Source organism: Gossypium hirsutum, chromosome D11, assembly GCF_007990345.1.
Source record: "Gossypium hirsutum isolate 1008001.06 chromosome D11, Gossypium_hirsutum_v2.1, whole genome shotgun sequence".
NCBI lineage: Eukaryota > Viridiplantae > Streptophyta > Magnoliopsida > Malvales > Malvaceae > Gossypium > Gossypium hirsutum.
The window spans coordinates 17,825,010-17,847,220 of NC_053447.1; the positions used below are offsets into that span (position 1 = coordinate 17,825,010).

Here is a 22,211-nt window from a genome sequence, read left to right on the forward strand (position 1 = left end):
ATTATACTTAAAGAATAATTTTTTTATTTAATAATTTTGAGAAGTAAAAGAAAATTTTGAGAAATGGTAAAACTTTGGGAGAAATTTGGTATAAAACTCATAGAGGACAAAATTTTGGAGAAATTATTTAGAATCTTAAATTTGATCCTCTCAAATGTTTAGATTTATGTCTTTACAAGCAAACTTAATCTGTACATATGAATGGTGCTAAATAAGATTTCATCACAAGTTCTGTTGCAAATGTTTTACTTTGTTAATAAAATATTTTTTGTTCAACCAAATTCAATATAAACAGAAAATATATAGTTCAACTCTTATTACAGGCAACCATTACAGAACTCCTTAATATTGTTGAATAAAAACCTACTTGTTAGCCTAGGGAAGTGGAGTCTCAGGCTTAGATTAGCCGAAAGATGGGTATCCACATGTACGTATATGGTACTTGTTTATGTAGTATACCTATTTTACAACGAAAGCCTCTTACTCTTAATTAGAAAATGGAATATAGCTACACTTACAGAGACAGGAGAGGACCCCCCTACAATTTAATGCTTGTTTGAAGAGATGCTATAAAAACTACCCAAACGTTACTTTTTGACTAAAATGTTTAGTTGCAGTAGCTATGGCAGCTTCAGGGCCACTTGGTTGTGCGGTTTTTGAGAATGAATTGGTGCATAAGGACAGCAGAAATCTTAAAAAGGATTCACACGAAAGCTCCTCCTTGTATTTGCTCATCTTGGTCTTTGACAAAAACTCCCAATGGACAGAGAAGATTTAACTGGTGTTTTTGCTTGCTTGATTGATTTGAGACTAGATGGTTTACTATGTCATGTTTGGGGGTTCTTAAACCAAATATTTGCTTGAAGATCAAGCTAATATTACTGTGGAATTCCATTATTGAAGACAAAAGTCTGGCTCAAGGTTGACGAACTAGAAGCCACATGGCCTTTTTGACTGCTTTCTTAGTGGTCGACTCAAGTTGCTGCGAAACCATGCGTTTGACAAAACTGTTCAAAAATACACATACCATGCTTGGCTTTCAAGATCGCTGAAACTTCAATTCTCTGTTGTGAAGGCTTTTGTTTGACCGAGAAAGCCCAAGGAAACTTCACTGTGACAGCGACTTTTATTGATAACTGTTCTGAGAATTTTCTTTATTCAGATATAATTTAGTCCGCTGTGGAATGATTAGCATGTGTAGAAAAAAATGCCACATCAATGATCAATCATTAACAACTTAATCTATATCGGATTTTATTATAATCCACACCTTAATCTAGCTTGGGATGATTCGAAACATGCTTTTTGAGCCACAATGCTTTATTATGGACATTTTTACATTCTTGGAGAAGAAAATTTGGTTCCAAAAGGGTGCCTGTATTCATATTCTTATTTTTTCTAGGCCGGGAATTTTCATAAGCCTGTTTAGAACAAAAATTCCCAAGCATACAAGGAATTATCAAATGAAATGAGAGCCAACATCCATCACAAAAGGAATAAATAGATAGATATTTAGTAATGGATTAAAGGAAAACACCTATCTCATTCTGTTCTTAATCATGTTATGTCATGCATGAAAAATGCCCATAATCATTTGGGAATGTCCCAAAATAGATCCACAAAAACTTACGTTTGTAAATCAAGAACTAGGTAAGACTAGTCAAAATTGATTGCAGGCTTACTCGCAGAAAACACGATTGCCTTCCGACGAAGCTTCAATTATATGATACATCACCGTGTAAAAGAACTTAATATCACTTCTGATGGATTCGATTAGAGGCCCGACTCACCGGAGTTTGAGAACTGGTGTAAGGCACCTTGCTTCTTCATCTTGACTTGGAATTCAAGACACTCTTGCTCACTCTAAAATATGTACACTGACACTGCAATGCTGGTGCCGCATTTTTGGAACTTGAACAAAATATATAAAGCTCCTGTTGTCAATCACCACCATCTTCTTCTTGATCCTCAAATTGAGATTCTTCTTTGAGGTTTATATCTTCGCCTCCAGCATCATGACTTCCTGCATGCTGAAGAAACAGTCTAGATGATGATGGATCATTTTCATCAATATCCTCCTCGTTGTCCTTTTCATTAGAGCTTAAATTCTTTTCACCGTCCATCCAAGCAGGACAACGATGTACCACACCAAGAGCAGCGTGAACTTGCAAGTGCACTGAAGGGGTTGAAGCATTAGACAATGTTTCACTAGGATTAGGCCTCAAGCAAGAACATTCAGGGACTGGATGTGAAAGTAAAGATGAAGATTTTGACTTATTTGATGCTTCGATCAATCCATCAATTAAAGAGCTCCGCATATGTCTTCGTATTGATGTTAACCAGGAATGGTTTGCATGATATATGTGGCCGTGAATTTGATCCAAAAGCCTGACAACTTCTTTCCTGTGTTGAAAAAGCATACAATCAATGCATGGTGAGAGCATGTAACCTTACATGACTTGATAGACGTTTAAAAAGAAATCACAACTGTCATTAACTTGCAACTAAATCATACATCCCTAAACTAATTGTGTAAATTCAAGCAAACGTGTCTGGTCAGAGAGATGCTTACCTGTCTGGCCTGTATGTTTTAGATGCAGCAGATTGATACAATCTGTGTCCCATAACCAGACTGGCAAAATTTGGATGTCCCTTACCATCACTATCTAATCCAGGAATGAAAACATCAGCTTCAACAGCAACTGTATAGTCTATGGCTTCCCATAGTAACTTATGGGCATTAGTCCTCAACTCTACAACTGTACTTTCAGGCTCATTGTCACTCTCAGCAACCCAACCCCACCACCCTTCAATATTATAAGTCTTGGGTCTAGCAGGAGGAGGTGGGAGAGGACGAGGACGAGGACCAGAGTTTTTCCAAGCATCAAGCTTTGTTTCAACCTGAGCAGATGGAGGAGCCCTTGGATAACTTTCATCGAGGTTAGCCTCGCGACCGTAAATTCTACTCAGCTCCCAGCTTGTGCTGAGGGAAGTCCTATCAACAACATTTTCAAACAATCCGTGAAGTGGGATCAATGTCCTCTGGCCTCCAAAAACTTCACCTCCAGACACATATATTATTGTATCCCATGAGTATCCATATGCCCGAAGAAGAATACCAACCTGTAGAAAGACAAGTGACTTCATTCAACATCTCAAGTTTTCTCAAATTTTCTCTCCTTATCCAATGGAATGACTACATTAATTAACTTTTTATGATGTGTTAACATATTTGGTTTCAAACAATAAGATGAGCATAGATCTGAAGCTTCATAAGTAAATGAAGTTCATCAATAAAAAATGACTACCTCTTCTGGCGTCAATGGGCATGAACCCTTGAGACGTTGCTTAGCAGAATTTACTGAAAGCTGCCCTTTTATTATCCCACGTTTTCTCATCCAAGCTCTTCTGTGCTGAATGAGCTCAGCATGCACATCCTTGGGTAAGCTCCAAAAGAGAATAAACATGTCAAATGATGGGCAATATTTGAAACAAAGGTTCAGTGAGTAAAAGCACCAATGGTGCCTTCTGAGTATAAAAGCAGGTACCTGGAAGAGTTCAGAACAACCGTGATAGGCTAAAGCATCTCTTGTCATACCGGGATCAAAAGCAATAAATGGTCTCCCAGGAGCCCTTAATCTTAATTGATAACAACATATTAGGGAAAAAAAAAAGAAAGGAAATAATATTACATAATACAATCATGGTTAGCTATTCACCTATGCAATATATTAGTTGCTAGGTCCTGAACATCCTGTCGGAACCTCAGGGCATGAAAAGCAACCCTACATCTAAGACTTTGATACTCTTCAAGATCCGGTGGAAGAATTGCCTAAATCAGATACGGAAAATATTAGCAACAATCACAAATTCATAAAGAAATTAAAATTTGTGTATAATAAGGCATTTCAACTTCAATGCAGCAATATTCACATTAGTCTTAACTACTAATCTGAAGATATCAGTAGCACAAAATGTCAGTTAAGAGACCTTAAAAAGTCTGACGCACAAAAGGATGAACAGTAAAATGGTTACCTAAATGCAGTTTAAGCAGAGCACTTGGTGTTTCAGGAATTTAACATGAAAAGCAAGATGTACCATGCTCTACATAACAAATCTGTGTAGCTAACTTGGTAAAAGTCTTTTGAAATTGTTCGAGTCAATAGAAAGATGATTAAATCAAGTCTTTTGAATTGTTTCAACCATTAGAAAGAGAATTGTATTCCTGATATAGACGTAGCACATGACATAAATGTAGGTCACGCATTGGTAAGAATGCAAGTGCCTAAGGGTCAAACACGACAAGACTAAATCGAGCCTATTAGAGAAACCACCAAATGCTTAACAATTATAATTGATAGATGAGAAACTAGCAAGGTGCTATTAACCTTCACCACAAGAATGCATGCCCTCAATATTTATCAATTTTAACAAAAGAACAACATGGATACAAATTGATCTAGAACACATGCAAATTAAGAAACCAAGAACAGATTTAGTGCCTAACAAAAATAAGCATCATTAGAAATAGGAAAAATGCGCTTAACAACTATATCTGACGTAAAATTTGAAAAGGTGATATTCGAAGTTAAAAATAAAATGTTTAAAGTTCAAATCAAAGGTCCACAGAAAATTGGCAACTGCAATCACCTGCAAGCATCCACCATCAGAAACAACTAGTTCAACTACAGAATGCTTGATCAAAATAGGGAGCACATTGTGCAAATAATAATACGGTGAAGCTGCATACGGCACTCTAAACACTGGGATTTCCTTATTTCTCCTCGCTGATTTAAGGCTTTTAGGAAGGGTTTTCACAATATTAACATCTTTTGCTAAAGCCGCCATAAACGTTTCCTCATTATATAGGTAGGCAAAACTCTTGAACTGTGAGCTGCATCAAACATATTACAAATATAAGTTGATACAGGACAAATTACTGATAAGTCAAATTATCATATGATCCAACTCCAAATAAGAATAGAAAGCAGTACTAATTATCAAAAGTCACCTGATTCCCTTCTTGCTAGTTGTTTGTTGGATCTCTGGAACAACTAAAGTAGCATTCAGAAACCGAGAAACCGCAACCACATCACATATCTAGGATTCAAACAAAATCATTACAATTCCAACTACATATATAAGATAACTTTACCCATAAATAATAATTTTCACTATAGCACCCTTACCGAGCTCCTAATCTCATGGAAACCACCTTGTATTCTGACAAAAATGTACCCACTTGACTGAGCTCCAGGATCTGTCGAAGGCACACGTATAATAATACAACCTTAGTAGGAAATAACAATTCTATGCTTTCAAAAAGTGGATTAAACTGCAACTTGCAATAGACACGAGGACATGATAAAAATCAGAATCTGTGTTTTCATAAAGACACATACACCAATAAATTCATCAACATTACTCTTAAAATAACATAAAGTTCAACCCTCTCATTCTACAGGTTGCATACATAGAGTAGTTTGCATGTGAGGATAAGAATTAAAAGACAAGGGGAAATTCTAGGTGATACGATGGAGCGAGCATGCCCACGGTTTCCATTTTAATCTCTCCAAAAATCTGAGCGGTCAATCGTAAACAATCAAAGCTACTATAAGCCATCGAAAACCACTCAGTAGGTACTGTTAAGGAACTACATCACATTTATCATTGGAATTGTATCAAGATGATGGTTAGCAGTCACAGTAATTTTTATAAGGAAAATAAAAGATCTTAAATCCTAATCATTCAATGCTAGCAAATTAACCTGAACATCTATTATCTAGAATTTGGGAATGAAAAGCATGAAATGTCATGTTTTTTTTTTTTAAACAAATGACTAAAATTATTGTGAAACACATAACTGTCAAAAATCAGAAGTGGAAATCAGAGCTAACCTGCGTAGTATCCTTTAGTATTAGCATGTGGTTGCAAAGATTCCAATTGCCCAACAGGACCCCATAGTCTTCTATACAATGGGCTCTGCACCAAAACAATAGAAGAAGAAACCCTAAGAAGCCATATGTGTTAAATAAAATTAACAAACAAAAACTTACAAAAACAGTTTAAAACCAAATCAAATCGGATCCAAAGTACAAATTTCAGCTCACCTTAATGAAAAGAAACAAGTAACACTAATCTGGGCATTTTCAGTTAACCAAAATGGATCCAAACAAAACTCCCAAAAACAATACTAAAACCCCCAAGTCCACATGTCCAAGAACAGAAAAGTGAAATTACCAAGAGCAAAATGTTTCAAAAAACAAACAAACAGACAAATACCCTGAATGTAAAAACACGTCAACAGAAAATAATCAAATTTAGAAACAAGAAAATGCGAAACAGGAAAAGCATATAAAAGAATCGCATAGTACCGTTCTCGAGAGGTCTGTAGCTTCAAAAACAGGTCTCCAGGAGAAGATGGTTATGGAAGACTGGTACTCGGAGAAGCCGTCTTCAGTGAATCTGGCTAGCAAGAAGTGCACAAAGAGTGAAAAAACTGACAAAACTAAACCAACCAAACCGACCCATTTCATCTTAGACTTCAAAAAAGCTTTCCCTTCTTTCATTTTTAATAATATTCTTTTCTTTCTTTCCTAAAACTCAATGGGGTATTTGCTTTCTCTGTCTAGAAACGGAAGAAAGGTTAAAGAAAGAGGAAACTGAAGAGAACAGAAGGAGAGACACCGAGAAAAGTCAAAATACAAAGCAAGAGAGAGAGAGAGAGAGAGAGAGAGAGAGAGAGACTCTAAATAAGTGTGAGAACATGTTTTGTAGTAAAAAAGAAACTGAAGTAGCAGGGGGTGTTTAATTGGGTTGTAACTTGTGAGAGATCCGACATGCTATTACAGGGAAAGATTCTGATTAATACTGCTGCTCCACTCTCTTCACCTGCGCGTGCTATTTTTGGAATTAACTCAATGAATATGAGATCGGGATGTAGGATTAGGATGCTTGTTTGATATTATGCTGCCACATTGGGTCTGATTTATGAATAATATGACGTGATTTTTTTGGTTCATTTTTTTATGCACTTTTTTTGGTTCATTAATGTGACGTGAAGTGGGTCTAATCCTTTTTTTGTAGGGTACGTGTTAATCCATTCGAGGAATTACTTATCTATTTGATTTGATAATTCCACTTGGATTAATCTCATTGATTTTATTTATAAAATATAAATCTTCATTTAATTTTAATTTTAATTACAAAAACGTAAAAATATTTTTTAAATAATAAAACAAATTATTTATACTCATTTTAAGAATAAATTTTGTTTTTTCGTAAATCAATTCCAAATTCAAAGTAAACAAAAATATGATGATTAGGGATTCTAAACCCTAAAATTATGAGTGAATATAACAAAAATATCCACTTATTAAATAAATTTATATTTCTATAAAAAATTAACTTAACTTTTGCTAATAAAGTTTAATAAATCTTCTTCGGGAACAATAAACACTTAATAAATGAAAAATCTTCATGTTCTTTAATAAATATCCATGTAAATTCTTATATTATCGCATCGTTATTGATTAAGATGGTCTAACTTATCATGCCAACTAACTAGTGTATTCGGACTAGTAATCTTTTGATTTACTATGCACATGATTCAACAATACTAATGTATACTTCTCATTTACCATCGCATGTGATTAATCATACAAACAAATATACTAGCATTGTATCGAAGAAAACACAAATTTAATAAGTTTAGAGGTAGTTATAGATGTCGTATTTGAAACACCCAAACATAAAGCATTAGTCTCAATACAATAAAATCAAAACCTACATGCACTTGTTGCAAATAAATTTTATCAATTTACACAATGTACACAAATAAATATTTCATTTGTTTAGATATATATGCAAAATTAAACAAAGCAAACATACCATAAATGCACAATAACTAAAAGTTAGAACATAACATGAAACTATTAATTTGAATTCCAACACCAATCTTATTATCTGTCTCTACATTATTTTCATTCTTCACTATTTGGTGGTGAGCAAAATTATTATGACTACCCCTTTGACGATTATTATTAATGTCCACGAAACCAACTAAAAATTTGACTAAGGCAAGTACACCTATCAATTAATAGTATAGCTACGATAAGTACAAATATCGTTCCCATGAAGACTAAAAGTACTAGTAATTATCGTCTTTCTATTATGTAGCCGATAAATTCGAATGATTGATTAAAAACTAAAATTAACTAAATTTATTAACTAATGAGCACAACAAATAATAAATCATGAAATAAACAATTAAAGACCAAGAAACAAACAATACCCAGGAAAGAATTCACCTGGATTTCATCTGTCACTATTAATTTAAATTACGCAATTTCTTTACTTAATATGTTGATCCGTATAAATCCCTAAATTATGTTAATATGTCTTTTGAGAGTAAGGGCAACTGACTCTAAGTTGATTAATGAAAGTATGTTTTTAATTAAACCCTCTATTATCACATTAACTCGATTTATAGATTCTCTTATTAGATTTGACTTTAATCTGGTAGATTTATGTTGTCTTTTTTCTAGGATTACATGCAACTCCACTCAATTACGCAATATTTACTCTTAAATAGGGTATATTTCTCCTCTGATTTAAGCACATCAAACATGGATCAATAATCTAGAAATATTAAACCAAGAATTAAGCACACATAATTGAGAACAAGAAACTAAGTATTTATTGCATAAAATAAAACTCAAACGACAGAATTCATCATAGAGTTCATCTCCCCTAGGTATTTAGAAAATTAGTTCATGCTTACAAATAAAAACATAAAAAAATACAGTATAACCACAAGAAATAAAGAAACTCATGATAATCTCTTGAGAAATCCAATGCGAATCTTCAATCTTGACGAAAATCTGCTTCAGAATCGAGTTCAATGATGTTTTTCGAGTTGTTTTTTTGAGTATTCTATGATACTCTCACCTTTCTTTTTTTTTGTCATATATACGTCTTAAAATGCTCGAAAAACCTAAAAATCACTTTTTTTTCCACAATTCAAAAGGTTAATAAGTGAAATCAACACGGCTTGCCACATGGTCGTGTGGTAGTCGTGGCTCATACAGCTATGTGGCTAGGCCGTGTGGAAGGGGCCAGCCTCTGTAGCTCTTGTACCTTGCTCTGATTTTTTGGATTTCGCTCATTTTTTGCTCATTTTACTCCCAAATGTTCTTCTAAGTATAAAAATATGAATTTAAATGATTAGGAGCATAAAATTCACAATTAATATCGAATAATCACTCAAAAACGCATTAAGAATGAGATTAAAACATGTTACTTTTAGCACTTATCATTTATAGTTCCACCTACCATGTCCACGATTACATCTTTTGAATTTGTTATGTATTGCTATATTCACTTCAGAGAATGAAGCAGATCCGGTAAGACGAACTTTATGATTTCATTTACTTATTTAATAACTCATTATTTTATTCAAGTACAAGTAAACAATATTTTTCACATTATTGCTATTGTAGGAGCACATTTAAAACATGAAAAGTTGAAAAAGTTTTCTAACAAGTTCTTATCAGTAATGCTCTTCCCATATAATGTCAATTTGAGAACTTATCCTAAATACTACAAAGTTACATTAACTCACAATTTTAAAATTTTACAACTTCAAGTGCATCAAATTGTAACGAACTTTAAATAAAATTATCATATTCCAATGACCATATATTTCTCTTAAAATTATTCCACAAATTAAGTGGATCTTTTATAGTCAAATATTCAACTTTCAACCCTCCATGGAGACGGTGACAAAGGGAGATCACGACCAAAATTCAATTTAATAACAAAAGTGATAAATATAATTCAAGAACTCAAACATTCTCTATCCTTTCCAAAATAAAGATAGTATCCAAGTATCATGCATAATATAATTCAATATATGAATCTTTCTGTGTCAAAAGAGGTAAATACTCATAGTAAGAGTAGCTCATATTAGGGGTGAGCAAGATCAGATTCAATTCGAAAAACTTGATAAAAATTTTAAATTTTGAATTAAATAGTTCAAGTTATTTGAGTTAATCGAGTTATTTAGATAAACTCGAATAAAAAATCAAATTTTTCGGTTTAACTCGAATATAAATTATACAATTCGAGTTATCTAAAAATTCGAATAAGAAAAGACAAAACTACGTTGTTTTGATAAATGTTTACCTTTTCTAAAGTTAAAATTCAAAATCGTTAAGTTAAAATGCAAAACCATTATATTGTTTATGTAGTTAAATAATATTGTACTTCGTCAACTAGTTAAATAATTGGTCCATGTAAACGTAGCATTGAGTATATATACTAGGATTTGTTAACTCGACTTGAAATTTTTTGACTCGATTCGATTCGATTTGATTTGAAAATTTTTCAAATTGAGTTCAGTTGCTAAAATAGAATTCGCCAACTCAACTAACTCGAAATTTTTTGACTCGATTCGACTCGGCTCGATCAAATGCTCATCCCTAGCTCTTACTGAATATAATCTTTTACTTATTCACATTCTCAATACAAGATCCATTATATTGAATATCTTTTAAAACTAATGCATTAATCATTACAAATTTTGTTCTTTTAGATATTGATATATTAGCTCTTCTAGAGCTTTAAACATGTTGATTTATTTCAGTATTGAGATTGATTAGAACATAATATATTAATTATCACAAATTGTATTCCTTAAAATATTGATATATTAGCTCATCTATAGCTTTAAAATAATTTTGTATCATCAAAGATTTGTTTGTTTTATTACCAAACAAGAACAATGCTGTATTAAAATATGTATCTGACAAGTGATTTTTCATATCATATTAATAACATGAGTTATCTTTACTGAAGTGTTATCTTATGAACTCTCATTGTTTTTTGTTCTCTTCTTTATTACTATATTTCCACTTCTAGTGGTTTATTATTACGCCACTTATTATGTCCATGGTAGAGGTGTTCATGGGCCGGGCTCAGAAAAAATTTCGGCCCGGGTCCTAGGCCCGGGCCCAGCCCGGCCCGAAATATGGGCCTATAATTTTGCCCAGGCCCGGCCCGGGAAAAAAATTCATAAGCCCGGGCCCGGCCCGGCCCGTTTTTTAAATAAATACCAAAAATTTATTTTAAAAATTAAAATAAAAATTAAAAAAAGTATTTTAAAAATATTTTAAAATTAAAAAAATTAAAAAAAGTATTTAAAAAAATTTAAAAAAAATTTAAAATTAAAAAAATTAAAAAAAAAGTATTTTAAAAGTATTTTAAAGTTAAAAAATAAAAAATAAAAATATTTATTATTCGGGCCGGGCGGGGCCGGGCCAAAAAAGTGGTGCCCGAGGCCCGACTCGTTTTTTAATCGGGCCTCGTTTTTTTGCCCAAGCCCATATTTCGGGCCTATATTTTTACCCAAACCCTCCCATATTTCGGGCGGGCCGTCGGGCCGGGCCGGGCCGCCCGGCCCATGAACACCTCTAGTCCATGGTTATATCATTATTATTTTTTATGTTTGCATTCACTTCGAGTAAAAGATGTAATAGGGTGAACTTCTAAACGTCCTAATATATTCTTTAATAGAAAAGGATCAATATCACAAATATCAATGACTTCTCAATGTTTTATCGAGAGACATCCACTTCAAACTATTTCTATTGACTAAAATCTTTATAATTCAATAACTTCATAAATTTAGCTACGGGTAGGAAACCAATATAGAGACAAAATACTGCCTCACGATTAGAGGTGTCTATGGGCCGGGCCGGGTTTGGATTGGGCCGAGCCCGGGCCAAAAAAGTGGTGCCCGAACGGGTCGGAATTTTTTTGCCCAAACCCATATTTCAGGCAGGCCGTCGGGCCGGCCGGGACACCTCTACTCACAATACATACATATAAATATTGTTATGATAATATAATTTTTTAGCATCAGAAAAATAAACCAATAAGATGAACCAAAGAAGATCATAATTGTTTTATTCATTAGTAGAACACATAGTAATTGAAAAAACTGGTTGAAAAATAAAAACTTCTTACCAAAATTGAAATTTACCTATACTTACACAATATTAAGAACAAGAATTAAGATCCATTGAATCTTTTAATATCTTTAGCATCATATAAATAAAACAAGTTAATTAAATAAATCATAGATAAAATAATAATAATCTCAATATAAAATATTAAATAAAAATTTCTTGCAAATCCCTTCTTCTGGTGGTTGTCTTCCTTTTCCTCTCTTCCACGTTAATTATGTTATATATTTCTTTGTGCGTCTAGATAAGAATATATTGGGAGGCCAGAATGGTTGAAGTTAGTACCTCTCTCATCGGAGGCATAGGTTTGAGCCAACCTGTTGCTGTTGGTTTTATTTTCTTCAACTTGATCCCATAGGATTTATATTCTTCTTGCAAAAGATGTGAAAAAAAAATAGCTTTGTGGTTAAGGAAAGAGGGAGTAGATGTAGGAGATAGACTCAATTCCCATTTTGGTTGTTTTTTATTGAAATACAACTAATTGGCTTTATTGGTTTCTTTATGCACAGGATTTAAAAGGTTAGTGCACTTGAGCAGTTATGAGTCTTAAAAGTGGGGTTTGGATGAGTGATTAGACGCGGTGAAGTATATTTAGTTTATTTTTTGTCTTGTGTTATAGTATACAATTTTATTGTTACTGCTATTTTTACACTAACCGCAAATAAATATACATCATCTAAACTAAGCCTTAGAAAAAAATAAAAGAAGAGCAATTTAAGAAAAATCTTCCTATGATAAAAATAAAAATCGACATAAGATAACCTATTTTATTTATTAACATATATGTTTATAATCATTTTTTAAAGCTTATATTTATAGATATAAAACGTATAAATAAAATAAGATTTTACTTTTATTAACTATTAGAATTCTAAAATAAATTAGACTTAGACATTTATTTAATAATATTTTATTTTATTTTATTTATAAGATTACAACGTCTCTTAAACACTTTAAATTTAATATTTAATTTAAAATAATGTGTGATGCTTATTAAACAATAAAAACAATGTGAAGTAAAAATGTTTCTCATGTTAAATTTTAAATTTATCAAAAAAAAATACATTTCATATTTCATAACTTAAATATTATACTTAAATTTTCTATTCTTATTTTTAACCATTAAATTTATGAAAGAATACTTAAATAAAAATATATTTAATTTTCAATAATTTGGTTGAGAAAATTAAAAAAGAAAAAAAAGGGATGGTGTGAAGGCAGAGTAGGTATGTGGGGACATAGGATAGGCGGAGGAGTTTGTGGAATCTGCCACTCTCAGCCTTAGCTTGATTGTATTGGCCAGTGGGAGGCGTTGAGTTGAGCTGTCTGTCTGTCTGTCACGTAAAAAAGGTAAATTATGTGCAGAGGAAAGAGAGCACATTTATGGTTATTGGTACAAAATGTGATCTGTCTTTTCACTTTGAACACACTCAAGGGATAATTAATAATTGGGTGGACTTAATTAATTTATTCAAGCTACTTTTTTTTTTTTTTGGAAATTAATTTTCTGCAAACTGGGAAGCATTCCAAATTTAGTGCTGAGGTATAGTAGTATGACTATGTACCATGTTCATTCAAGTTGTAATATTTGTTTATTTAAGTCGATGATTAAAATATTCATCGCTTCATAAGTGTTTTAAGTTCAAATCGTGTTAATCACATTGCTCTCTTATAATTCAAAAAAAAATTGTTAAATTTCTTCCGACCTGGCAATTAACATTATTGGATTTTGCTTCTAGGCTTCTACCTATACTATATTATACATAGAAAACCTAATAAATGATGAATTATTACCTTTTTTGCATTTTTAAAGTGCAATATTATTACTATTAAGAATGTGTTTGGATGGACGATTGGGTACGATGCAGTGTGTTTAGTTTACTTTTTATTTTATGTTACAGTATCACTATAGTATTTAATCTCACTGTTATCGCTGTTTTTATACTAATCGCAGGTAAATATTTCGTGCATCTAAACTCACCTTAAATGATGTGAACTAGTCGCTAGCTGGATTTTAATTATACATATCTTTGTTTAAGGGTGAGTTTGAATGGACGGTGCGTTTACCTGTAGTTAGTGTAAAAACAGCAGTGGCGGTGAGATTAGATATTGTAGCGATACTGTAGCGAGAGACAAAAAATAAATCAAACGCACTGCACCACACCGAATTGCCCATCCAAACCCACCCTAAATCTCATTCCATATTATACCTGTTTGGATCTAAATATATTATTTTTCAAAAAAAAAGTAAAAATATTTAATAATTTAACTTTTTTTTTGGTTAAATTAAAGTTAATTAAAAAAGTAACTTTCATTGATTGGAGAAGCAAGTTTGTGGGAGGCTTCAATTTTATGAATTCACAACTCCCAAAAACATGAAGAAGGAAAAGGTGAGATTCCAAGTTGCTATTTTGGTAATAATTCAAAGGAGGCGGCCAAAAACATAACCTCCCACAACAATGTGAAGTGTGAACCCCCCAGAATCTTTATTTCCTAGACTTCCCTTTACCATCAACTTCTCTTTTTCTTTTTTCTTCTCAATATCCACATATATCTATTTCCCTCACCAATGCCATCATGCTTGCTTCAAAAATAAAAAATAAAATCCATATCTATTTATATTATGCCTATACTATTCTTTTCACTTTGGTCCTTAAAGTTTTTTTTTGGCCCACTTCAATTCCTAGCCTTATCAAACATTTTCGGGTTCAATCCACCAGTTGATGGCACATTTTATATGACAAATATAAATTTTGATATATCAATTATAAACTCAGATGAATTGAATTATAAAATAATTATAATAGGTGGTATCTGTTCAAGAGACAATGATCTCGTATTCAAGCTATAATAAATGTAATTTATAAAATTTTAAAAATATTAGAATTTGTAAAATATTTTAAAGGTTTTAGTAAATTCAATTAAGGTTTTTTTTATTTTTATTTTTTGCAATTTTCTATTTTTAAATTTTTATTTTGTCTATTTATGTTGAAATTAAAAAAGTATATAAAAAGAAAGTGATATTTCAATTTTACATGACATGATGACATAACTGTTAAGACCAGTATAAGAAGCCTAGCAGTTTGATTTATATACAGTCTGGGTAAATAGATTTCCACTCTGCAAATTTCAAGATGGTCTCAACATGAAGTCAACTAGCAGTACCTGGGAATTTAGGCTAAACTATGTTTTAATCTTATTCCATACCCATATAACTTATGCTTCATATATCAATAAGAAAGCCATACACAAATTCATAATATGGGAGGAAACAAAAATTATAATCTTCCTAAAAGAAATAGATTTGAGTTTAACTATACTTTCCTAAGTATATTAAACATGTTGCATCGATAAGTTCATCAACACTGGGGATGTTTCAAGTGCCAAATGTGTGTGTGAGGTTGGAGTTTAATTAATAATGAAGGCTCAACTTGCACATCGACAACACTATACACTTGCTCTGAAATTCAAGAAAGAGATTAGGGATGAGCAGACAAGGATTGAAGGCAAAAAGAAAAGGGGCTCTTTTCAGCAACTGGTTATTGTTGATTTTAAATGATAGTTTATTTCATCCCTTCTTCAGCTTCCTCTATGGTGAAAGCAACCAAAAAGAGAACCTACCTACTGCTGTCATGCCATGTTGATTTCATCGACTCTGATTTGCTACTAAAACAAAATTCATTTCATTTGATTATGAGTTGTTTCTCTGCTTTAATTGCATTTTTTATATACTAATTATCATCCTCATCTTGACCCATCCATATTTAGACTTTGTAATTTGTTGAAGCATAAATGGTAGGAAACCCTAGTCTTTCAGAAACCAACAAAACTTGGATATTTCTTATGTTGTCTCCATAAAACATTCATGCACAAGTTTTATTTTGTCTATTTATCTTGATGTGATCATTTACAAGTCCCCTAACATGTTATCTAAATCCATTGTCAAACCTGTTTGAGTTATATATTTGTTGATGTGATCCGGCACCCGAGGATGGATATAATCATATATATTACAGTACAAATCAAATATTGTTTTTATTGTCTTCTTTAAGTATCATTGAAAAAACATAGCCTTCTTCTGCTACACCCAGTTTCTACTTCCAACGAAAGATTCAATTCCGCTGACAAAAACTGTGAACTCTCAAACATAAAACGAAGCTGGAGCCATCAGAGATCAACGACGAATCACTTTTGCCATTCCATTGATTGTATTGATATTCTCTTGAGTTGTTCGACTGGACTGAGTAGGATTTGGTAGAGTTGAATTCTGTAAAACAAAAGGTTAGTTAGAGATGTCCGACCTTGTGCTCCTAAATATTTTTTGCTACTTAAGTCACCGACGGGTGCCGTGGTATAGAGGAGGAAGCAAAAGAGCTTAAGATATAGTAAGTAAATGGTCGAGTGTTAAGATGTGTGTCTTAAGGTTTTTATGCCTGATTTTTGGGCCTTCTAGATCATGCTTACTAGTTATCAGACTGTTCTTGATGTGCTGGTCTGTTTAGTGATTAGTTTGTGTACTCTGCAACTTTGGTTGATTACGCTATATTATGATAGCGCTGCTAGGCATTGTCGATTGTCTATTGTGCCAATTGATTTATTCTCCAGTCGGTTAGGTTGGGTGTTTAAGTTTTTTATTTTTAAACAATAGAAGACTTGCATACAAGCAAAAGAGTGAAAGCTCAATACAAGTGAATGGAAGCCTAAGCCCCAAACAAGCTCCATACTAAAGCTCTAATCAAACCAAAATAAAGGCCCCCCCAAAACTACTAAACGTAAAGCCCATGTCGGGTAGCACAGGAGAACACAACACTTGAGTCAAGCCTCCACCTCTACGAAGGAAGGAGCAAAGGAGGACTCACATTGGTATTAAATTGACAAGCAAACCATCAAAATGAGCATTCACTTTGATGTGAAGAGTCGCCCTTACTCCTGTGTGGAAAGGTCTCGATGTGAGAAATTTCACCAAATATCAATAAAATGCGAGTCATCATAGACTACGGCCCAACAAAACATACGAGCATAAAGATCATTTTGGCAAACTCGCCGGAGTAGGGGTGAACAGTGGGGGCGGCGACCGACAGTTCAACGGCGCCAAAGGCCCCTTGTTTAACTATAACTAGTAGAATAGGCTCTTCAGCTGTCACTCCACTGTACAGTTTGGCAATGCGTTGTCAAGATTATGTTACCAATACCATTGTTACCAAACTATTTTCCTTCTCTTATTTAGTAAGTTGTATTTTATTTGCTTTAGCATGTATCTAGCTAAGCCCTTTGCTTGTCATTGTCTGCCCCAAAAAAGGAACACCGCTGCTACTTTCGGTTGCTGGCAAGCAAAAACCTCTTCCCCAATTATATATATTTACGTTACTCGCAACACAATTTTCTCAAAGCAAAAAACCCTTGTATCTTTTTGAGCAGAAGAGCCAACATGAGCAGTATCTGCACATCTTTCAACATCATAACACACCAAGGTTTTCCTCTGTTCCAAAACTGTATTCGATGTTGTTTTAAAAGCTCTATTCATCACAAATATGATATCACATGTTTTCACTCTTTCATGCTTTGTTGGTAAAACCATCACATTACTCTAGCGGATTACATTTTATTTTTTTATTTAAAAAATAAATTAGTTTCTATACATTAAATTAAAGATTAAAGAGTAAATCAATTTTTTATTAAAAATAAAAATTGATGGAAATTTTAACAAGGCTTCCATTTTACTTTTACCATGGTTTGTTTGCACTATATTTGTTCACATATCGTTATAATAAATGTCAGTAATGGCAATAGAATGATCGCAAAATAAGAACAGAGAAGAAGAAATTCACTAATGTTGAATAACAAATAATGCAAAAGGAGTTTCAACTACATCTATTTAAAGGTTGAAAAATATTATTCTAATAAATGTCAAATAGAAGAAGCGTAGTTCTATATGGATTCTACTTGTGCGGCATGGTTGAAAGATCTCGGCCTCTCACCCCCACATATCCCCTTATTTTGTCACTATATCTATTTCTTCAACAAGTGACGAGATTCGGGTCACACAAACTCTAACACATATGTTGCATTAAATTGTTGATGCTATATTAATCCGCACATGTTAACTCATATTACCCTATAAAAATAAATATACTTAAAAGGTTTTTTATTTTTTCAATATAGCTTGTTGACACCATTTTTTGATAAAACGGGATCGACTTGGGTTTTGAAAAATGAAATCGAATGTGGGAGTCGCCACCAATCTTTTTTTGATGAGGTGTGATCGGATCACCTCGAAAAGTGGTTGTTTTTAATAAATGATTTGATTTTATTAAAACAACGATTTTGGTCCACGTAATTAAAAAAAAACAGGTTTGGGAGTCGGTTACGTACGAGGAAGGGTTAACACCCTCATAATGCCCAAAAATTGGTACCTAGTTGATTAGTTAATGTCTTGATGTCGAAAATTTAAAATTTGGAAGAATTTTAAAAATACGATCATTGTATTAAAACGTTGAAAATTTCCAGGAAAAGGGGCAAACTTTACGTTAATCGAGAAAGAGAATCATATCCAGTAAGTTAGGACACAATGTCTCGAATTTCCGATACGCGAATGAATGCTAAAAATTTGCTTATTTTAAAAGATATTTAGCCATCTCGAATTTTTAAAAAAAGATATCAGACCCAGTAAGTTAGGACTTGATCTTTTTTTTTTTAATTTTCGAGACCGTTTAAAGCTTAAGTTCGAAAAAGATTCGTGCATTTAGATTCATCGTGAAAATCGAAACCCAGTAAGTTAAGGTATGACCTTCTTAAAATCTAAACATACGAAATGCCATTTTTTAGAATAAATTTTGACATATTGAGTGAAATAAAACATGATGTTGTGATAAAAAGAATGCGAAAATAGATGATATTGCTGATATACATAGCAGAACAATAATGTATACAGTAGTGTAAAGATAATATGAGCAACATCAACAAAATAAGATAAATAAAAAGGACAAATCCATAATATACAAAACAAATATACAAACAAATAATATTAAAACATTCTAAAAAAATAAAAATAAAAGAAATAATAATCATGAAAAAAAAACGTAGATAAATAAACGAATCAAGAAAAATGAATAAAATTATAATAATATAAAAAAGATATATAAGTATGTATATATATGTAAATCAAAGATATATAATTAAATTTAAAATTGAAAAAAAAAAGTGCAAATGAGTAACTAATAATGATGATGATAATAATAATAATAATAATAATAATAATAATAATAATAATAATAATAATGGTAAAAATAAAAAATAATAATATGAGTAATAATAAAACAATAGTAATAGGGGTAATAATAATGATTAAAGTTAATTAATTTAATACAAATAACAAAAAAAAGGACTAATTTGAACTTTAAAGCAGAAATTAAGGGTAAATCTGCAAATAAATTAAAAGAAAAGGACCGAATAGAGTGCGCGAATAACAAAGAGAGACTAAAGGGGAAAATATTCCCTCCCTCCAAAACGCAGCGCTTTACACGGGACTCAAATGAAATCAAAATAAAATTTTAAGGCCAAATTAAAATAAATAACATAAGATAGGACCCAAATGTAACCAGTCTCAAAAGCGGAAGGACTAGAGGAGCAAATAGCCCCCTTGTCCAAAAACACGTGGATCCTAGGCGGGTCGGGTCGGTTTCAGGTCAGCCTCCCCAAAACGACGTCGTTTTGGCGTCTGGGGAGGCCAAGCTAAACGGCGCCGTTTCATACAGGCTATAATTGCCAAATTTTTTTCAGAATTCCTCATTTTCATCCCTTTTTAAAAAAAAAACTGAGCAACCCTCTCCCATTTTCTCTCAAAACAACTGGCCTTTGTGCGGCCAGTGGCACAAAATCGGACCTTTTTGGTCCCTTTTTGAAGCTGAATGTCTCTAGGACACGGATTCAGGGCTAAATCTGTCAATAGATGGGCCAAACTCAGAAAAACAAGAGGAAATCGTTCGCCTTTCCCCTCCGGCGCGACACAGGTAAACTCCATTCACCTTTCTTTTATTTCTTTGTATTTAGAAACGAAAAAAAAATCAAAACGAAACAAAATAACAGATCTAAAAAAGGGCATTAATCACCTTAAGAATTTTTTTCTTTTTTTTTTGAATCCTCTTTTTATTTCCTGATGTTCCTAAAAAAAGGAGGTCGAACCCCTACAACTGATTTTTGCTTGGCTTTTATAGCCATTTTACAAGCTTTTTTAAATACATTTTTTTGTCACTCCAGTTGCAGGCGCAAGTGGGGTGAGAGTCGGTGGTGGCAGTTACGGCAATAGCAGAGGGCAGGTGGCGAGGCTGGTGGTTGCAGCGCTAGGCTAGGGTTTCAGAAAACTGAAACCCTAGTTTGACCATTGAGGTTGACTTTGGGCCCAATGCATTGGGCTTGATTATTGGGCCATTATTTTTTGTTTTGTTGGGTTTTGGGTGTTGTTTGGGTTTGTATTGGTTTTGGGCCCGAACAGAATGGGTCTGTACAACTGCCCATCTTTGCTCGTTGTTGTGTAACGGGAACAGAGCAAAGACTAAGAAAGACCAATTTTGCCTGGCCTCGCCAAGTTTCAACTTCTTTTGACGCTTCTCTTCTTCAAATAACCCCATTCCAATTCACTGTGTCTTATCGCTTCAATCCACTCCACTACACTTCAGGGAGATCTGACTTGTAGCTTCAATCTTCTTCGCATCAACTTTGGGGTATGAGATTTATGGTTTTAGTCTATTCCACTGCAATGTCAATGAGATAAGACTGGATGCGATCTGCTCTACTGCAACTTCAGAGAGATAAAATTCTTGGTTTCAATCCGTTCCACTACAATTTCAGAGAGATACGGCTTGTATTCTTCTGTCTGTTTAATTGCAATGTCGGGGAAGCAAGATTCACCGTCGTAGCTTCAATCTGTTCCAATGCACCGCTAGGAAAGTAAGATTCGCCGTTGTGATTTCAATCTTTTAATTGCAATGTCAAGGAGATAAGATTCGTTGTTATAACTTTAATCTGTTCCACTGCACCGCCAGAGAAGTAAGATTCGCCGTTGTGGCCTCAATTTTTTAATTGTATGTCGGGGAAGCAAGATTCGCTGTTGTAGCTTCAACCTGTTCCACTGCACCGCCCTAAAAGTAAGATTCACCGTTGTGGCCTTAATCTTTTAATTGCAATATCGGGGAAGCAAGATTCGCTGTTGTAGCTTCAATCTGTTCCACTGCACCGCCTGGAAAGTAAGATTCGCCGTTGTGGCCTTAATCTTTTAATTGCAATATCGGGGAAGCAATATTTGCTGTTGTAGCTTCAATTTGTTCCACTGCACCGCCAGGGAAGTAAGATTCACCGTTGTGGCTTAAATCTATTTAACTACAATGTCGGGGAAGCAAGATTCGCCGTTGTAGCTTCAATCTGTTCCACTGCACCACTTGGGAAGTAAGATTCGCCGTTGTGGCTTTAATCTTTTAATTACAATGTCGGGGAAATGAGATTCACCGTTGTAGCTTCAATCTGTTCCACTGCACCGCTTGGAAAGTAAGATTTGTCGTTGTGGCTTCAATCTTTTTAATTGCAAACTATGGTTTCTTTGATCTGCTTTACTGTCAATTCAGGAAGGCAAAATCTGCCATCTTCATTGACTTGTTCTTTGGGAAACATGACCTGTATAACCTATTTTATGAACCTATTTCTGCCTAGTGATTATGATCGAAATGAATCAAAATATCCTGGCTAAATGTGTATGCATGAACGCAAAATGAAAATGATCTCTCAATGTTTGAGGTGTTATTGCCCATTGCTCAATAAGACGTTATTGCCAACATGTCAGAATGCTATTTTGTCCGGTTGGTAATGCTCATCTCTTACTTGATCGGATTGCCCCCACTGTAATCTTCAAAGTTTAATCCGTTGTGATTTTCAAGGTTAAGCCCACTGTAATTTTGGGACATAAAATTCAAAACCATCATCCTCCTACTGCAATTTAGGAGTATAAGATCTGGCTTCTTCTGAAATCTCTCCCACTGCAAATCGGGGATACAAGATCTGAATCTCCTTAGTTTCTTACACTATTCCCAAGGTGTCGTACCAAGTGTTTATACACAACTGTAAGACTTTTTCTTCTGAGAAAACCTCTTCTTATCACTCGGTGATCATTAATTGTTTGTTTATTGAAGTTTTGTC

General features: G+C 33.4%; 1 protein-coding gene across 1 annotated transcript; it reads right to left on the bottom strand.

Moving 5' to 3' along the window:
* Nucleotides 1–288: 288 nt before the first annotated feature.
* LOC107901430 (O-fucosyltransferase 27) lies at nucleotides 289–6,893 on the bottom strand. Its single transcript, XM_016827438.2, has 10 exons — nucleotides 6,375–6,893; nucleotides 5,898–5,982; nucleotides 5,190–5,260; nucleotides 5,012–5,100; nucleotides 4,651–4,894; nucleotides 3,720–3,832; nucleotides 3,549–3,639; nucleotides 3,309–3,437; nucleotides 2,573–3,123; nucleotides 289–2,403 (listed from the first exon to the last, which is right to left on the bottom strand). The coding sequence occupies exons 1-10, from the start codon at nucleotides 6,567–6,569 to the stop codon at nucleotides 1,941–1,943; spliced, it is 2,031 nt and encodes a 676-aa protein (XP_016682927.1). The 5' UTR covers nucleotides 6,570–6,893; the 3' UTR covers nucleotides 289–1,940.
* Nucleotides 6,894–22,211: the final 15,318 nt, after the last annotated feature.